Genomic DNA, 18,367 nt, shown 5'->3' on the forward strand with positions numbered 1-18,367 from the left:
TAAATTTAATTTATATTTTCCCATTGTGTTTCTTAAGTGGGAAAAACGTTTGACCGTTATTACAACATTCAATATTTCCGAACCATGCGTGCTCCTTGCTGCCTGATAAAAAATAAAATATTAAAAATAAATATCTGGTTCTATTAGCTTTATTCTTTTGAGGCATATAATATAAATGTTAATTCCACAGATAAAATAAAAAACTAACACTTCATTATAGTACACGTTAAGAGCATGTCGTGCTTTGCGTACAGGCAGTAAGTTGAACGTCAGAGGACCTCGCGAAAAGAGCAGCGGAATTCAAATTTTCAAAACAAACCCGTGATTGTTGTTTCATCATGCGAGTTGTTACTCTTCGCTGGCTAGCTGTTAAAGACACCACCTAAAACCTCCTTTTAAACGAGTTAAATAATGGACGCGGATGAAAAGCACGACTCCAGCACAAATGGCAAAACGGTGGATATTCCTAAACCGCCTTCAATCGAGGATTTCGTCATTTTGAAGCCCATCAGCCGCGGTGCCTTTGGCAAAGTCTACCTTGCACGGAAAAAGTGCAATACCCGATTATACGCCATTAAGGTGAGTCCCTTGGGTCTTTTGCAACACTGACGCATTGACTGAGACTCTAGCTTAGCTAAAATACTCTCTCTTTTTTTTTTCTTTTTCAGGTGATGAAGAAAGCAGACATGGTTGATAAAAATATGACGGGGCAAATGAAGGCAGAGAGGGACGCACTCGCTCTGAGCAAAAGTCCCTTCGTGGTTCACCTGTTTTACTCCCTTCAGACGGCCACCAAGATCTATCTGGTAACACCCAATGCACAAAACGCATTTGTGAGGTTGATATTTGTATAGCTGTTACTAAACCTGCATTTTCCTGTTGGTTACAGTTGATGGAATACCTCATCGGCGGAGATGTCAAATCTCTGCTTCACATATATGGATATTTCGACCAGGATATGGCAGTTAAATATATTTCAGAGGTTGCTCTGGCTTTAGACTACCTTCACCGTCATGGCATAATCCACAGGTACTTTGATACTATATCCAGTTTCTTTAGGTGTCATTAAATGTGTATAACAATTAGTGATTGATCTACTGGTGAGATTTAATGTGTATCTGTAACTTACCTGCCCTGTGCCTTTTTAGGGACTTGAAGCCGGACAACATGCTTATATCCAATGAAGGTCACATCAAGCTAACAGACTTTGGCCTTTCTAAAGTCAAACTTGAAAGAGGTATGGAGTCCCGTCAGCGTGACACATGAGTTAATTGTGACCATCACCACTAGTAATGCTAGATATATTTCCTTTATTTTATCTGTGTGCTTTCAATATCAGAGCTGAGCCTTATGGATATCCTAACCACCCCATCCTTGGCTAAACCAAAGAAAGATTATTTCCGCACTCCGGGTCAAGTCCTCTCCTTAATCAGCTCCCTTGGATTTGTAAGTACATTTATCTCTTTTTTGGAATGAGGCGATTTCCAATTTGCGTGCGTCATGCATGATTTGTGTCGAGTAATGACTCTTCATTTACTTATCCAAACACAGAATACGCCCGCAGGAGAGGGCAAGCGTCACTGCAGCGCATCTACCATGTCCAGTCCCGTGTCCTGTGGCAAAATAAAACAGAAGAATAACTCTCTTGGTTCTCCCTTGATGGAGAAAAAAGATCAGCTATACTCTCCTGCTCGCTACCCTTGGAAATTGGGTACGTCGTGTTACTAGGTTTTTTTTTAAAATTATGTCAATTTCATTCATCAACCTTTCGGAATGACTAGTATGCAAGCATTGTTTAATTATTTCTAAAAAAGCTGTATGTCTGATCTAATTTTTTGACGTATTTGCGTTGTCTCCATAGGACCTAACAACAGTGTGTTTAGTCCTCACAACCTGGCTAAAAATCTGACTCCCACACTGCTGAAGACCAGAAAGAGGTTTGAGACAATGAGTGCAGGCAGCACCACCGACACTGAAGGTGGCATTAGTCCACTGTGGGAGTGTGACCAGGTCAGTCACCTTTAGCTGTATAAAATTACCTATTATCACCTATTAAACAATATCATTTTTTTGATTTGGGGTGTCTGACTTTGTGTCCCCCAAATCTTCTTATAAGTCATTTAATATGACATACCTGGGAATACAAATCATGCTGTCTTTTTGTAGTTCACAGTTTCCTTTTTTCTTTCTTCCTCAGAAAGAAAATGAACATACTAATGAACAGAAGGGGAGAGGGCACTTTGAATCCAAAGGGCATAAACAGGACTTTGTGCCCACGAAACCTGGCACCTCTGGGCTCTCTGCTAAGACCAGCAGCAATCTGCCCAAAGAGTCAAACCCAGTAAAGCTTTCAGAAAAAAGGCCTCGTGCCAACAAGCGGGAGTCTGTTTCCACAGCTCAGGAGGACATTTGTCTATCAGAGACAGATGACAGTCAGAGTGCTGTTCCCTCATCTGTGAAGAGGACATTTTCAGATGTAGAGAGAAGTCCGGAGCCATTAGAAATCCAAGCCAAGAAGAGTAATGCAGACTACAGAAGATGCTACGAGATTCCAGAAGAGGCTGCGAGGTTTCGCACTGGCATAACAGGAACATTTGCCACCATCCAAATAGGCGACTTTGTGGCCTCCGCTGAGGGGCCTGGGTTAGCTGAAGACCGGGTCCCAAAGCGCTCCAGTCCCATTGCTGTGGCCAAAACCCTGTTTTGTGAACTGGAAGAGCCAACGGAGGACGTGTTTGAAGATGGAGCCAAACACTTACCACATTCAAGTTTCACATCACCGCCTGCTGGGAACCGTGACATTTGCCGGAGCTTGAGCCTGGACTCTGATGGGTCTATGCACGAGACGTCTCTAACTATGGAGAGCCACTCATCTCTCAAAATTGGCAAGTGTTCCAAAAACAGGAACTCACCATCATCTGAGGAGCAAGAGCAAAGTAAAGACTCATCTATCACTGAATCACTACCACAAACTCCCTCTGCTGTTATCACTGAAACCCCCAGACTCCGGGATTTTAGCCGGAGATGTGAATCTCAGTGTTCCTTTCTCAACCAGTTCCCTGATCTGGCCTGTGGTGTGGCGCAATCGCCCTCCTTCCTCAAGCCGCGAAACATCGTAGCTTTCCGTAGCTACTGTAGCTCCATCAACCACTCCAACATGTCGGGGGTTTCCCGCCTTAGCAGTGGGTCTGTGGAGTCTATGGACGTGTCCACAGCCGCCTCTTATCACCCTGCGTCTGGCGCCGCAACCCCAGTGCAAAAAAGACCCAAATCCAGCAGCTCTCTCTATAAGGTAGGCACACAGGGACACAGTTTGAAGTTCATTCTTATCCTTAAAAAGAGTCGCAGCACTGGGGAAAAATCATTTCCCATCTGCCGTTCAGTTGTAGCTTTGAGTTGGTACTTTTAACTGCAGGGCTAGTGGTACATCTCTCAGTAAGAGATGTTGTTGATAAAGGTTTTTTGAAATAATAACATTAACACTTCCCAATAGATGTTTTTTAACCTTGTGAGCACACATTATCGTCGGGCGCGCACCAGATCCATAATACAACTCCTGAAGTGAAACTTTTTTTTATTTTGTGCACACAGAATTAAAAAATATCACCTTTGAGGAAGCTCGGTAGCATTCCAATACAACAGACTGACAGTAAATACTACCTTTTGTGAAGCTTGAAATGTTGTTATTGTTTGTGTGTGTAACAGAGAGTTGTTGTTTCAACTTTTAAAGTTTTTGGGGCTGTTTCAAAAAGACTACAGCTATTACAGAAAGGCATTTGTACTGGATTGTATGTCGCGCGGTTTTTGATTCCATTTTTTTCATGTGTCTAGAGTTGATAAATTATCATAATCAGTTGTTCAAGTCATATTTGATGCAAAAATATGAAAAATTCATCAGTTCCAGCTTCTTCAGTTTACGGTTCTATGACAGTAAATTGAGTGTCTTTGGGTTTATACTATTGTCAGGCAAAATTGAATATGGCAGTATGGGCTTGAGGAATTGTGATCAGTATTTTTCACTATTTTATAGACTAAATGATTAATCAGTACAATAATCATCACATTAAATATAATAAGAAATGAGTAGTTAGTTGCAGGCCTATTTGGTCATTTTGCCATTTTTCTCACATTTCCCGTTTGTTTTCTTCCTCACATCAGACTCCTCAGCCCATGTCGACCTCCCACACCCCTTTCAGGACTCCAAAGAGTGTCCGGAGGGGTGCGCTGCCTGATGAGGGTGCACGTATTTTGGGGACCCCTGACTATTTGGCTCCGGAACTACTTTTGGTAAAACCACACGGTAAGAGAGGGGAATTGTTAAAGGGCATTTAACACAAAAATAAACCAAAGCTTTTTAGCCCAACACAGTCTTATGGTATTGAAAGTCGATGCTTGACATTGTAGCCCTTGTGACAAGCACTCTCTTTTAGTTTCAGGAAGTGGTCAGTGTGGTAAGTCTATAAAGATACTGCCGTTTTTGAAAGTGAGCTTGCATGTTTACCCAGCCTGCTAATATGCTAGAGGAAATTTCCTGGTTTCCCCCTGTTTCCCTATCCCCAGCGTTTCTACCCTTTTGAACAAACCGTGGGCCTGATCAGAGGGAAGGGGACAGCATTTTGAATGTGTGATTTACAAAGGCTAAAAAAATAAATGGGATCATCTCCTAACATTAAGCTAACACCACTTTTAACAGTTGTGGAATCAGATTTGTTGAGGCTTTAAATGCTTTTAACTGGACGGGTTTTTCTGCTCTTAAAATCTGTAGATTTGGGGTAATCTTGGCACAAAGTCAGTGCGCTACGGCACTGGATTTATGTTTGACATTTACCCACTGACGTGCAAAATATCATCTAATAGTAACCTATTGATTCATTATTGTTAGTCATTCAAATGTTAACATGCTGAGGGCGGTATTTCCTGTCAGTTTTGTAGCACGATTGCTGCATTTTGAATTCATGAAGGGCCAGCCTGTGACATGAATGATCCTGTGCTGCAGTATTTATTCATCTGCTGTCAGGTATTTTTCTTAAGTTGATAATGGATCATTACAAAAAAGTGTAATTGTCAATCCTTGCGGCTATTTAGAAGCAAAATTAGAACTACAGTGCTAGACACAAATATCAAGGTTCGTAATGTGGTAGAATTTTCATTGGATTTGCAAAATGGTAGCGTGATTGATAATGACAGGTATCTCAGGCTCTCTGTAGATTTGCTTGTTTTGAACGTGTACCATCCTCATAATGAGATGTGAGGAGTGTGACGTTTACGTCCATAAGTTGACTCCCTCCATCCGTCAACTAACGTTGTCCCTGCTTCTGCCACCGCAGTACAAGTAGTGCACACTCTAACAGGAATCGCAGGGGGAAACTTTTTCAGTTTGGAGCCAGCAGCTGTATGATATGCGGCTTTTTTCTTTGCCCCCTATCCAGACTGCATGGTGGATTGGTGGGCGCTGGGCGTGTGTCTTTTCGAGTTCCTCACAGGTGTACCGCCTTTTAATGACGAGACGCCTCAGCTGGTCTTCAAGAATATTCTCAACAGAGGTGGGCTTGGATTTTCCGTCACAGCGTCATCATTCAAACCTCAACCACAAATTACTGAATTTTGGTTGGAGAAAGGAATTAATGTTAATAAAGCGCCTTTGTTTCTTCTACTACGTCACCAAAATGTTAGATATCCCGTGGCCCGAGGGAGGGGAGGAACTGTCTGAAAATTCAAGAAATGCCATTGAAATACTCCTGACAATGGACATGACCAAACGGGCTGGTCTCAAGGGTGAGGACCACTTTTCAGTATATTTCATTATTCAGACTGCACCTTGATTTAGTTCTCCAACTGACTGACAGGTCCTTTTTAAATGCGGGACAGAACTGGCCTGGTTACAGGCCTCTGAATTGCCCCCAAATTCTTTTTTCAGATTAAAGTAGAATGAATTATGGACTGAATTATGCCTGAAAATGAAATTCAGTCCGATTATGAAGCTAGATCAGAGAACTAGACAGCTGCTGTAACTATAACAACTTAAGTGTAGTTCTTTTGTTTTCTTAAGGTTTTTTTTTTAAAGGTCTCTGTACATTAATAACCTTTGTAAATGTAGCTGGGGGGCAGGACTATCTTTTAAATTTCACGTCTTTAATTATGTATATGGATTTTCTCTTATTTATATAGTCAGAAAAAAAGGATTGGTCCTTTAAATAATTTTGCTCCCCATCATACTGGAAGTTGATAATGTAATTTGTGATATATAACAAAGTACTATAATTGGAAATAGTTTCACCACTTTGTTTTGTGTTAACATCCACCAGAACTCAAGTGCCATCCCCTGTTTGAGGGCCTGGACTGGGACAACCTGCAGAATCAGCCGATGCCTTTCATACCTCAGCCAGAGGACGAAACGGACACCTCCTACTTTGAGGCAAGAAACAACGCTCAGCACATTGCCGTGTCCGGCTTCAGTTTATAGAGCTGCGAACGCCGTTTGAGTTTTACTGCAGCGAGCAGTCAGCACATTTTGGCTGTTGATGAAGTCAGAATGTGTGGGGGGGCAGTTGATGAGACGCTGTCACCGCGATAAACCCAAAAAAATCAGACCCATTATACAAATAAATACACTATAATGATGTGGATTCTGATTGTTTGTTGAAGGCTGTATAGTAATAAGAAATAAAAAAAATTTAACATATGTGCAATCACAGGTCATAAGAGTCAGATAAAAGCTGAATCTGTTGACTGCTCAGACAGTTACGAGTGTACATATTAGAAAATGAAACTCTTTAATACCTTTAGTAAGTGTTACCATATTACATACAGTAGTTATAGCTCTTAAATAAGGTTCTTTCTTTAGCAAAATATCATTTGCTACCATTTGGCTTTGATTTCTCTGTTGTCATGGTTTTATATTAATTAAACACAAAATAACTATGTATGTCAGTTCATGTCAGTGTGGCACTTCCTGCCTGATGGTAACTTTCCATGCCGATTTTTGCTGTTCTGTTCATCTTTCTAATGTTCCCCTGTTGTTAGTAGACTGGGTGGGCGGGCCCCCTGAATTTCTTTGAGGGGGCACAAAACTGCTAAAGAAAAACATCCTAATATATTCATGAATAGTGTATTTTATTTGTAAATCTTGTTTATAATGTTTAGTGTCGTTTTAAGACGGGAGTGTGTACTTTATCTATTTTGCTGCTTTTATGTCACTTGTAATTCTGATGTGATATCATGGTCCACTGTCCCATTTTCCACGCTACTATTTTTTTTTTTTTAAGAAGTTCACTAGGCTCCTCACTACTTCACACTCAGAAAAAAAGGAAAATACAAATAAAAATCTGTTTGTAACATGATGTACTTTGTGCCTTAATCCGGTAAATTACTAAACAGCACAATGACAAAATCGGATATTGAAATTGTGCATGTTTAAAGGAATAGTTCGACATTTTGAGATATTTGTTTTCTTGCCGACAGACTTGAAACGGCTCTGTCCAAAAATATATTTTTAAAATCCGTACAAATGCCGACGTGTAAAAATATGAAGTTTTGGTTTTACGGGGGTTATGTGCTTCCAGCTTGTCGTGCTGAGCTAACTGTCTGCTAGCCACAGGACATATCTACTGTACAGACACGAAAGTGGTATCAATCTTCTTATGTAACTCAGAAAGTGAATAAATGTATTTCCCATGATATCAATCCACAATTTATTTGAAATAATCTCAACAAAACTAAAATGCTTTATGAAAACTTTTATTTTAGGCTTAGATTATCACATGCAAACACCACTCTATCCACAGGCAGAGAGGGTGAGAAAGCCCTAGTACATTTCAGTAGAAAGGGAAACCATTACTTTTTTTTTTTATTAAAACATAATGGCTCTGGAAAGACTGGTGCTATTGCAGATGCAAACCTTTGTAAATAGGATATATTATTCTATATTAATAATACATGGAAATGCAATTAAAATATTGCATTTTAATTATCTGAACTGTACAAGTATTGTATATAATTTGTACAGATCTCACTGCTTCGCAAACAATTCATGATTACTGATCACTCTGACAAAATCTTTCCACAATAGTCATACAAACATATTACATCACACACTTAAATTATACAACAGAGATAGCGTAAACAACACAGAGAGGGACAAGTGGTGTGTGTTAATAAACAGACAGCTGAGTGGAAAACGAGGCTATCAGATGGAGATTCTCACCATGTTCATTTGGTCCACCGCTATAAACAGTAATGCTACAATATGTGAATGTATGAAATCATAATGCCACCTATGAATGTACCTATGATGTCGAGGCACTTTTTCTATTTGGGAACACTTAAGTGGAGGCTCAATCGGATCGACTCGGTGTAAAGCACAGACTGATATGCTGTACAGGACAGGGGATGAGAACACAACGAGAACCTTGTCTAACCTCTAAACAACATTGAGCAGTCACTTAAAACATAAACCTCACTTGCACGGTAATGCCGCCTACTGTCGCTAAAATCAATAAATATTAACTTATTCTCACAATTAAAAAGAATCCCACGTGTCAATATATTATTACATTCATTCCCTCCCTTCTAAACTACAGTTATTACAACATTTTATTATAGCAGCATTGCCTGGGCAACTAATGAAAGTGAATTGTGAGAATTTATAACCACATCAAGCATTATGCTCAAAACAACAAAGTATCAGGCCCATTTTTGGTGCCCAGAAGAAGAAAAAAAAAAAAAAAAGCCTTTGTTATGGAAATAATTGAAAAGCTTCAGTAGTTTGTCTATAAACACAATGACAATATCCCAACTGTAAATTTTCCCTCTCAACACAAACCGTTTCTTACACAGAAAAAAAAAAAAAAAAAGATTCCAGTACAGTGGTGTCATCTTGATAAGGTTGTATAATCACAGGCTCCGAGCTCATACATTCATATTTCTTTTTGATTCCACATCCACAGTACAACACACTTGAGAGTAATCTTCCTCTCACTAGTTAGTTACTCTAGGTGCCTCCTTCATAGTGCAAAAGCAAATTACTGGGCTGTGGGTCTAAGCAGAAAGGGGGGGGGGGTGTTACAGCCATTAGCAGCCCAACCAAAGACATTTAGAGGACTCGTTATCTTCTGTGTCCATGGGTGTGTGGATGTAAGCAGGCTCAGTTGATTTGTCTGCCAAAGAAGAAGAAAATCAAGGAGTTTAATTGTGTACTGCATGAAAACGGTGGTGCATTGCAACAATGTTAAACTCCATAGTCATTTTTATATTTTTCTGTACAAGAATACCTTCTCCTCCTCTGCAAGTACAGGCGGATAAGCCACTGCACCACAAATGGCCATATCACAGCGAAGGCCAAACTGGTTGGAGAAATTTCCAAAGGCCACCAGGATGGCCTCTGGGGGGGGGGTGTTAATGACAACAACATTAGTTCAAATGAAACTGGCTCATTATAAACGTTTTAATGATGTTTGAAATCATCGTAGTCCCTGCTGATGATCATAAAACGTTAACTTAGCTGAGGCATGTTCATACAAAAAAGGGCAAGATCAATCTAAAACCCTGAGAATGTACTTTAAATTGTTTACCTGACTCCTCTTAGTCACTGGGGGTGATGCATAAGTAGGAGACAGAGCCACTGATCTTGCCTGCAGAAAGGGAAAGGGAAAGGGAAAGTAACCACCATCAACATATGAGTGCTACTGAGTCAAAGTACAATCCCCTTCTTCATCTTCTCTCCTTAAAAAGCCTCATCTACACGCCAGAAATCTAACTTGGCAGGATCAGTGTACATTTTTTACACTGGTTACTGTCTAACTGCCATGTTAGGTTTGATTTACTTTGAATTCACTTATGGCAATATGATCAGAATAAGCGGTTTCCTAAACTGTTCGCAACAAGACAAACCCCAAGAAAACAGTCACTTTTCAGAGGGTGGAGCAAAAAAGACTTTAATCATAAGGCAATAAGTGTTTTTTTTGTCTCAGTCACCTTCCATCCCCCAGTGTTTACTCGAGTGTTTACACTGGAACAAGAGTAACTGGATGACTTCGATGCCTTTGTTATCACCTAACAAATATGCCTTTTTTTCCTTCTGGTTCATTAACCCTTTCATGTGATTGGTCAGTGAATGAGGAAGCAGTGAATGAGAGGACAGACCTGACTCGCAGTTAGAGCCTCCAGGGTATGCAGCCTCTCCAGGACGCTCTGCATGTCCTCCTGCAGTCGGGCCAATGCCACAACTATCTGCTCATTCAGGCTCCCTACAGGTGTTACTCCTCCTCCCCAGTGGCCCCCGTCCCCATCTCCACCACTGTGCATGGGCACCATAGCTCCAGAGCTGTGGCGTTGAGACCTGGAGCCTTGCAAACACACAGATTACAAGACAGAAGATTTAAACATCTCGAAAAACATGTGTTTGAAGAGCAGTTTCATACATTGTTGGGGTGGATAGTAAGCTCTGAAATCATTTAAATGAAATTTCCCTGCAAAAAAAAGGAAACCATATATGGTTGCCCTCTGGAGTTCTTCATATGTGCAGACCAAGGTTCTTGGAGTATAAATGCCCTGTAAGAGCAACCTTACCTTTACCTCCTCTGACCAAGGAGCTGTCTGGCATGTCTGCGTTCAGACTCTGTCTCTGTGACATTGTCCCACCGGTCTCTCCATCTTCTCCTCCACACCTTTTGACCTTTGGTGGACCTTCAACATCCTCCTCGATCTCCTGTGTTGCCTCTATAGGCTGCAGCATGAGATTCTGCTCTTCATCCAGGTTATCCAGAGAGCGGTTATGCTCCGGGCTCTGGAGAAGATGCACATTAGAGATGAATCAATGATGGACTAGTTTACTAAACGTAATCTATATTTGTGTGTTTTCCTGAAGTTGTTACTTACCTCTTCCTGGCCAAACTGGTCCACAGAATCACAGTAGACCTCACTGTCCGAGTCACTGGCCAGGTGATTGGGACCAGACACATCGGCACTTGGATCTGAGATCAGCACAAAGGGCACAGAAAAAGGGAACAAAAAAAGCTCAGACTCTCCCTGCATTTTAATTTAAAATAAACTGCGCTGTAATTAACAGAGTGACATTGGGGACGGCAGCGTTCACTTAATTTTGGGGCTTTGTGCTCCATTTCAGCAGAGGCATTCATTTACTCCATTAAAACTGTCCCAGCAGCAGCTAATGTGTAAAGTATGTAAAGATTTGGTGTCTGCTGAGTTGCCACAGCTCCGGCAGTGAAGCTTAGCAGATTATCTGATCACACGGTGGACTGACACACAAGCACCGGCAGTAACAGGCAGTGGGCGAGGTGCGTTCACAGTGACCATTTTGAAGCAATTCATGCACATGCTGTGAGTGCAAACAGAAGGGGACATTCATAAATGCAAGATTTTTTTCCCCCCACCAGAATGGGACAGTTTGTTTTCCTTACTTGCATGGTGACCATTGAGCAGAGGCTCGCTGACTGAACCCTCCTGGGAGTCAACACTGTTCAGACTCCCATTGGTCAGATGGGGGACTCCGTTAGCCACTTTACCATTTGACAGGGGAACTTTGTGTCTCCTGGATGAACCCTTTTTCTTTGGCTGTGAAGCTGCTGATTTCCTGTCTGAAATTTAGAAAAAAAAAAAAAAAAAAAAAAAATCTAAACCAACTTGACACTCACAAGCCCTTCAAAATTAGGTAGGTTTTTTTTTTTTTTAGAACTGTATTACCTTTTCTCATCTCCCTTCTCGCTACTTCTTCCTCCTCTTCCTCGTCGGCCTCCTCCTCTTCTTGTGCTTCGTCGTCTGACCGTTCCTTCGCTTCGTTGGATTTGAGCTTGGCAGGCCGAGTCTCCAGAGTGCCGTTCATTTCCATGGTTCTGACGATGCTCTTTGCGACACTCTTCGAATGCACCGAATTCAGCATTGTACCAAACCCTGTGAAACAAAATGGAACTTATTACAAGCTCATAATACTAAAAGACAATGCTTACTATAAAGGATAATGACACTTTCTCTAGCTCTCATTACGATTAAATCAAAGCAACCTTGTCAGAGTTTACATGAGGTTAAGAAATCGCAAATTTAAAGTCAATGTCAACCAAGCAGATGGCTGTTTGGGAACAAACTCCTCGTGTACTTAAGGTTCTGCAAATTAAAGCAGAGGATAAAATTTTTAGTTACTCGACTTGGATTTATCGGTTTCAAATGTCAATGTCCATTTCTGATAGCAAAAGAAACCTTGATTGTGCTTAGCCACACGTTCTGTCCCACTTACGAAGCACACAGAACACGACTGCTAATAAGCACTAAAAGCATCTGGGCTACGACACCACACTAATACTATACTATACCACCAGACTCATATTTTCACAGTAATGTACTTGCCTTCCAGCTGCCTAGCAAACTGTGTCAAACGGGCTGAGCGTATGACAAGAGGCATATTATAAAAAGGTTAAGTTCCACATGCTGTTTTTTGACATCACAAACAAAGTGAAAGGTGGAAGAGTTCCACCTGGTGAGTCGATCCTACCCGTGCTCAGGTCTGATATCTGCGTGATCTTTTTCTTCTCTTCGACCAGCTCGTAGAACGGGCCGAGGACGCGCAAGAGCTCCTCCACCTCACCTGTCATGGGCATGCCCTCCAGGATCTGAGCGTCGAATACAGAAACAAAATCCAATTTCAATTTTACAACACGTTAAAGAAAGGTTTGACTTTAAGATTAAATTGCTAGTAGTCAATAGAACAGTAACATCCTCCATTAAAAAAAAAGGAACTTTATAGGAGAAAACATACCAGTTTCATTTCATCAACATAGGCTGCCATTGCTTCATCTTTTGACATATCTCCAAGAGAATCCCATGCGTCCCTGATTAATGAAAGTTACCAAAAAAAATGCATTATTATATCAATTTTCACATTAAAAAGGCAAAACCCTGCTTAGTGTAAATAATCTATGCCATTAAATTTAGTTTTTGTGCAAGTTTTCAACTTTGTCAATAAAGTGAGTTTATTTTTGGTCAGTGTGCTATTTGTTAGCTGGGGGTCAAAGACTGACAGGAACGTGACCATTTATTAGTGAGAGTGTCTCTCTTGCAACTGGGAGCATGAGAGAGACCGTCCAGCCTAGTGGGGTAAGAGGTCAAATTCCAAGTTGCATTTCTATGTGTGCCGAGTCCAGAGATCACCTAGCATGACATGAGACTGAACAGACGGAGTAGCGCCAGGGCAGAAAAACACAGCTGAGAAAATTTACTCTGTTCTTGCTTTGCACAGTGAGGTCAAAGTGGGCAAAAAAAAGCAACATCTTGTGCACAGTGCACAAGTCAAATACTGTTTCAATTTCCAGATTTTTATTCCACAATTTGCCTTTAAGTCTCTGTACAACTCGTGCTCGTCATCTTGCACTTGAAGGAAAACTATTATTCAAAGTGACAAATATCAAAACCTCAGGAGAATAATCAAATTAAATACTGCCATACTATTTTCCCCATTTGATATCCAAAATAACATACTGACTGACTGCACAGTTCCTTCTCTTATTACCATTTTGCTTTGCCAACTGCGTCCCAGAAGCCCGGCCGGGGTATGTTGCACGCTCCCACAGTTGCTTGTTTATAATAACTGTAGAACTTGAGCATCATGTCATTGGAGGGCTGAAAGGGACCTGAGAGACAGGAGCTTGAGTTATAAACAGGGAATTTAGCACCGCAGAATGTGCAAAGCAGCTGATTGCAAAGTCCTACTCTCTTACATATCTGTGAGGCCTCGGAGACAAGACAAGGCTTTCAAAAGTGGCTACTATGATAATGCATTAAGTTGTAGACTGCTGGAGGGTAAAGCGTCTGCACTGTGCTCTGCAACACAAGTGGATTAAGCCTTTTAAATCGCACAAGATCTAAGGCGGACCAAGCTGTTGCCCTGCGCCTGACCAGGACTGACACAATTCCGTTTGGACCCTGTGCTGCAGTCCTGGGTTGAACTGGTTAAACCGGCGCGAACGACACATCGCTTACCATCCGGGGGTAAACTCTTGATCACTTTCACGGCGGCTTCAAACCTCAGCTGGGTCAAACGCCTTTCATCCTCCACTTTGACACTCTCCACCTCCATCGTGCCACGCCGTGACGGACGAAACCAAACCTGCAGACAGACAATAAGTTAAAACAACAACAACAACAACAACAACAACAAACAAACAACACCACCACGGCAATATATGAAACGCCTATAAAAAGAAATGCTAAGAGCTGACTTCTATAATGGCAGTTATGCTCGCTCCTGATAACGAATTTAGGCCACAAATCCTCTCTTTGCAACGCCAATGCGACTAGCTAAACTTGTAAGTTACAGTATCTACAGTATGTCATGACCACCAACAGGACGGGTTTTTTCGGTTTTGAATGTAGGACAGACCGACTAGCATGCGACACAGGTCAAACTACGGCGATATTTATGACAAATACAGTCCATACGTCCAAACTCTCGACGGAAAAGCTCAAAAACGACGACACTTACCGTTAAATTCACCAGCCTATCTGTTTGCCAGGAGGCGACCTGTCTTCAGCCCTCGACCAGACGCCATGAACGGTATAATAAGCAGTCGGAGGTGTACTCTGGGAGTTGTAGTTTCGCGCTGGATGCAAATATTTCCTACAAGCTCCATAATCCTCCACTTCGACTAAAACGCTTTAGTAGAATTGTAGTTTCAGGTCTAACAATCGGCTTTGTCGGAGAAATTAAAAAACAAAGGAAATAACCGAAAAAAGGTACCGGGAAGCGAAAAGTATCAAATGTTATGAGATAATGTTTCGCTGTCGTCGCAAATTCATAACATACATCCACTATAGCGAAAGTTCAGACTAACACTACATATCCCAGCATGCTCTATTCTTAATCCATGTTTTTTTGCCTCAGCTGGGCGAGTGATAGGTAGACGGACTGGAAAAGCGAGAGCTCTCACTTTGTCTTTATTTTTCGACTACCACAATATGCTGTAAGATTTGTATAGTTGAAATTAATTGATTAATTTCTTAGTCAGTCGACAGAGAACGAATCGCCAATTATTGTGATCATTAATTCACTTTCAAGGAAAAACGCCGCACATTAGTTCCAGTTTTCAAATGTGATGAGCATTATTCACTATTATCTTACAATTTATAGACCAAACTATTAACTAATTAACCACGAAAAAAATCTGCAGATTAAATTGACATTGGAAGTAATGAGAGAAAAAAAAAGATAACCAAAAGACCAAAAAAAAAGAGAATTTAGACATAGAATTTTATCAATTAATTAACACGTATATCTTGGGAAAAAAAGAAGAAAACTTGCTATAATAATTTAGAGTTTGTATGAAGAAGTATTATGAAATGTAAATCAGTTTCTCTCTGGAAATGGGGAAAGTAGCCCTTAAGATGCACTGAACCCATCACGTGTGACTTTATGTATTTCTACCTATTATGCACCAATGAGTGGACCTAATTATTCAAGGAATTCCCAACTGCATGCACAGTTCACTAGGACAAAATAAAGCAAAATTAGCAACAACAAAGCGAATTAAAAATATAATAATACCCCACAGCCTGTGTAGCAGCAATCACGACATACACCAAACTAATTAACTGCAGAATAGGTAATGGATGATACTTGTCTTAAACAATAATATAAGTTATCTAAATTTGGCCAGCCTGTTTTGTTCCTGACACACATTGATGTCGCTTGCAGATTTAAAACGGAGTGACTACTCTCTCTTCACCCAGACGATCTTCGGTTTTCAGCCTACGCCAAAGCGAGGGCAGGAATCCCACAATAGCAGGCGAAGGAGTTTTTTTTTTTTTTTCCTCCTTCTTCTTCTTCTTCTTCTTCTTCTTTTTTTTTTTTTTTTTTTTTCCGAGGCAGAGCCCGAGCTGGTGGCTGTTTCAATCAAAGCGAAGGCAGAGAGGGGAAGGGAGGCTCTGCGGAGAGATGTAAGATGGCAGAGCTACAAATGTTGTTAGAGGAAGAGATTCCGGCCGGTAAAAGAGCGCTCGTAGAGAGTTACCAAAACCTCACCAGAGTAGCAGACTACTGCGAGAACAATTATGTCCAGGTAAGTCGGGGAGCTACCGCGTTATCTGCCGGCCGCCTTTTTTTTTTTTTTTTTTTTGGGTCGCCAGAAGCTCGGGATTGAATGGTTGTTGGGACAGGAAATGTGGATAGAGAAAACTGGACTCGGGGTTGTGAAATGATCCTCTCCGCCCTGAGCTCGGGGCTGAAATAACAGTTTGGGGACGGGGGGGCTTTCGCTGCCGTGGGACATTTAGAGAGCTTCTGCATGTTCAGACCATTGATCGCATTTGTTCCGTCTACACAGAGGGTGTGTCTACTTTTTAAAAAATTATTATTATTATTATTATTACACTGGGCTAATTCGAAACTGTTCCCACTCTCACTGCTGATAGGGGAGGCCTGCGTGTTTTACAAGCGGGACACTGAACACGTTTCAGCTGCACCAAAAAAAAAAAAAAGAGAAAAAAAAAAGAAAAGAAAAGAAAAAGTAAATAAATAACTTCATTTCATTTCGAGACGTCAACGAGAAAGTTGCTGTAGTCTGCTGGCATTAATTGATGCTGACACTGCCCCAGATAAACTAAATGTCACGGTGCAACTGTAGGTCTCCTATGACCATGACAGTCAAATACCAGTCCATTACATTCCATAGGGTCATTAAACTCACCATTTAATACCACAAAGCAGTTAAAGTCCCCATTGGGATACTGCGGGGATATCAGAGTGAGGTATAGTGTCTGCATTATGGACTTGTAAGCACTCAGTGCGAATGCCATGATGTCAGTGCAGGACTTTTATTCTTGCCGCACACTTTGGTTTATAAAAAAAAAAAAAAAAATTCAACAATTTCTGGTGCCACATTAAAACATAACATATGCATGGGAATCAGTAGAGGGCAGCTTGCTTTGGCCAGGTTAGCACTCAATGGGGAGGCAAGCTTATTCAAGATGATTCATTTGGGTTGCACCTAGGCTGTGAGACAGAGGGAGGAATGTAAAGCCATTGTTACTTGGTCAATAAAGGTTGGGAGGTATTGATTTTTTTTTTTTTTTTTTTTCCCCTTCCCTCCTCAACTTGTTCATGGGAACAGAGCTTGATTTAATCCCTGCTGGCCTATATGAGGCTGCACATCTGTCTTCTAGTTCAGTCTCCCTGATGAAGCAGCTAATTTAGCGTAAAATAATGTGGTGGAATGTCTGCGTTTCCACCGCGTTTTGAACTTTATTTTGATGCAAGTGTCGCTCACAGGGAAGCGATTATCACAGTGGAACTTTCACCGCAGACCTCTGGAGATCACAGATGGGTCTGTCTTTTTTAATTTTTAGCACAACAACGTCCTGGGTTAGCCACACCTAATAAAAAAATTAAAAATTCAAAAAAAGGTCAGAGCCGTCTTTTGAGAACAAATTGAGTGACAGACAGAGAGGGGAATTGGAAACCTTTTTTTTTTTTTTCAGCAGGAAGTCGACCTACCATATCAGCTACAGAGGGTGTGTCCATTCCAGCTGTACTCCCAAATGACTCCCTGTAATTTTGTTTTCTTCCCTGTCCCCGGATGATTTGGCATTGTGAGGCACGGCTCTGAAGCTTTGTGCCAGTTATGGCCCACACATACAGAAGTTTTACCATCTCTGAGCCCCCCCCCCCTCCGCTTTTAAAAGCAAGATGTGTCTTTTCTGTGCACTTATTTATCGTCATCGTTCAGTTGCAGTGAAATGAAATACTGTGGACCTGAATGTGGGGATTTCCTCGCTGTGGATTTTGTTTACCACAGCCAGCTGTAACATGAGATAGAAGCTGATTTCCCACAATGGCACAATATTGGGAGCTAAGCATAAAAAGCAGAAACTAATGATAGGGAATTTAGTTTACTTTTAAATCAATTTTTTAGAAGCATGACAGCATTTGAAAGCCAGAACTGATGTCTTTTAGTCCAGATCGTGAGCTGCCAAAAAGCCTGTACTTTTTGCTGATACTTAATTTCTTCATACTTGACCACTTTCATACCAAAACGACAAGAGTTGTATCAGACATAAATATAAACTGAAATGGATCCATGGCACCGACTGTGAAGTAAAAAAAAAGCTGCCACTTAATATATCTGGCCAGATTTTAATGCTGATTATTATAAAAAAAACTTAACATTTGAAAACTTGAAACCTTTTTTTTTTTTTTTGGTAAATGGAAAAAATGGCTCTATAGGAAAACATGTTCATATTTCTCAAAGTAAAAAGTATTGTTTCGGCATTCGTACCAAAACGTCAAACAACACGCAGACCTATTTCTGAAGGCCGACTCTGATATCGTTGAATTGCCCATACAGACTCCACATTTCGCTGATCTTTA

The 18,367-nt window shown here is 41.0% G+C and overlaps 3 protein-coding genes across 6 annotated transcripts in view; 2 read left to right on the forward strand and 1 right to left on the reverse strand.

Moving 5' to 3' along the window:
- The first annotated feature begins 273 nt into the window (after positions 1-273).
- Positions 274-7,256, forward strand: mastl (microtubule associated serine/threonine kinase-like). Its single transcript, XM_040126259.1, has 12 exons — positions 274-579; positions 669-806; positions 890-1,029; positions 1,149-1,237; positions 1,340-1,446; positions 1,552-1,711; positions 1,862-2,010; positions 2,198-3,292; positions 4,159-4,300; positions 5,430-5,543; positions 5,674-5,775; positions 6,306-7,256. The coding sequence occupies exons 1-12, from the start codon at positions 412-414 to the stop codon at positions 6,461-6,463; spliced, it is 2,562 nt and encodes an 853-aa protein (XP_039982193.1). The 5' UTR covers positions 274-411; the 3' UTR covers positions 6,464-7,256.
- A 471-nt stretch (positions 7,257-7,727) lies between these two features.
- acbd5a (acyl-CoA binding domain containing 5a) lies at positions 7,728-14,622 on the reverse strand. Its single transcript, XM_040127387.1, has 13 exons — positions 14,489-14,622; positions 13,987-14,113; positions 13,517-13,637; positions 12,767-12,839; positions 12,503-12,620; positions 11,701-11,907; positions 11,418-11,594; positions 10,876-10,970; positions 10,567-10,783; positions 10,141-10,343; positions 9,570-9,629; positions 9,270-9,379; positions 7,728-9,155 (listed from the first exon to the last, which is right to left on the reverse strand). The coding sequence occupies exons 2-13, from the start codon at positions 14,081-14,083 to the stop codon at positions 9,143-9,145; spliced, it is 1,491 nt and encodes a 496-aa protein (XP_039983321.1). The 5' UTR covers positions 14,084-14,113; positions 14,489-14,622; the 3' UTR covers positions 7,728-9,142.
- Positions 14,623-15,861: 1,239 nt separating this feature from the next.
- abi1a (abl-interactor 1a) overlaps positions 15,862-18,367 on the forward strand; it is a 51,190-nt gene continuing 48,684 nt past the window's right edge. For all 4 annotated transcript variants that reach the window (XM_040126422.1, XM_040126424.1, XM_040126423.1 and 1 more), the window contains exon 1: positions 15,862-16,061. In XM_040126422.1, the coding sequence (XP_039982356.1) occupies positions 15,945-16,061 (117 nt within the window). In that variant the 5' untranslated portion in view covers positions 15,862-15,944. The remainder of the gene's footprint in view (positions 16,062-18,367) is intronic.

Source organism: Xiphias gladius, chromosome 5, assembly GCF_016859285.1.
Source record: "Xiphias gladius isolate SHS-SW01 ecotype Sanya breed wild chromosome 5, ASM1685928v1, whole genome shotgun sequence".
Classification (NCBI taxonomy): Eukaryota; Metazoa; Chordata; class Actinopteri; order Istiophoriformes; family Xiphiidae; genus Xiphias; species Xiphias gladius.

What these genes read in the sequence shown, in the direction of transcription:
- mastl (XM_040126259.1), top strand. Translation starts at nt 412, where the DNA reads ATGGACGCGGATGAAAAGCACGACTCCAGCACAAATGGCAAAACGGTG. An exon ending in TAATCAGCTCCCTTGGATTT is followed by an intron (nt 1,447 to 1,551) that starts GTAAGTACATTT and finishes ATCCAAACACAG; the next exon opens with AATACGCCCGCAGGAGAGGG. An exon ending in TCGCTACCCTTGGAAATTGG is followed by an intron (nt 1,712 to 1,861) that starts GTACGTCGTGTT and finishes TTGTCTCCATAG; the next exon opens with GACCTAACAACAGTGTGTTT.
- acbd5a (XM_040127387.1), bottom strand. Translation starts at nt 14,083, where the DNA reads ATGGAGGTGGAGAGTGTCAAAGTGGAGGATGAAAGGCGTTTGACCCAG. An exon ending in GCAGTTGGCAAAGCAAAATG is followed by an intron (nt 12,840 to 13,516) that starts GTAATAAGAGAA and finishes TTCATTAATCAG; the next exon opens with GGACGCATGGGATTCTCTTG. An exon ending in GAGAAGGGAGATGAGAAAAG is followed by an intron (nt 11,595 to 11,700) that starts GTAATACAGTTC and finishes TCTAAATTTCAG; the next exon opens with ACAGGAAATCAGCAGCTTCA.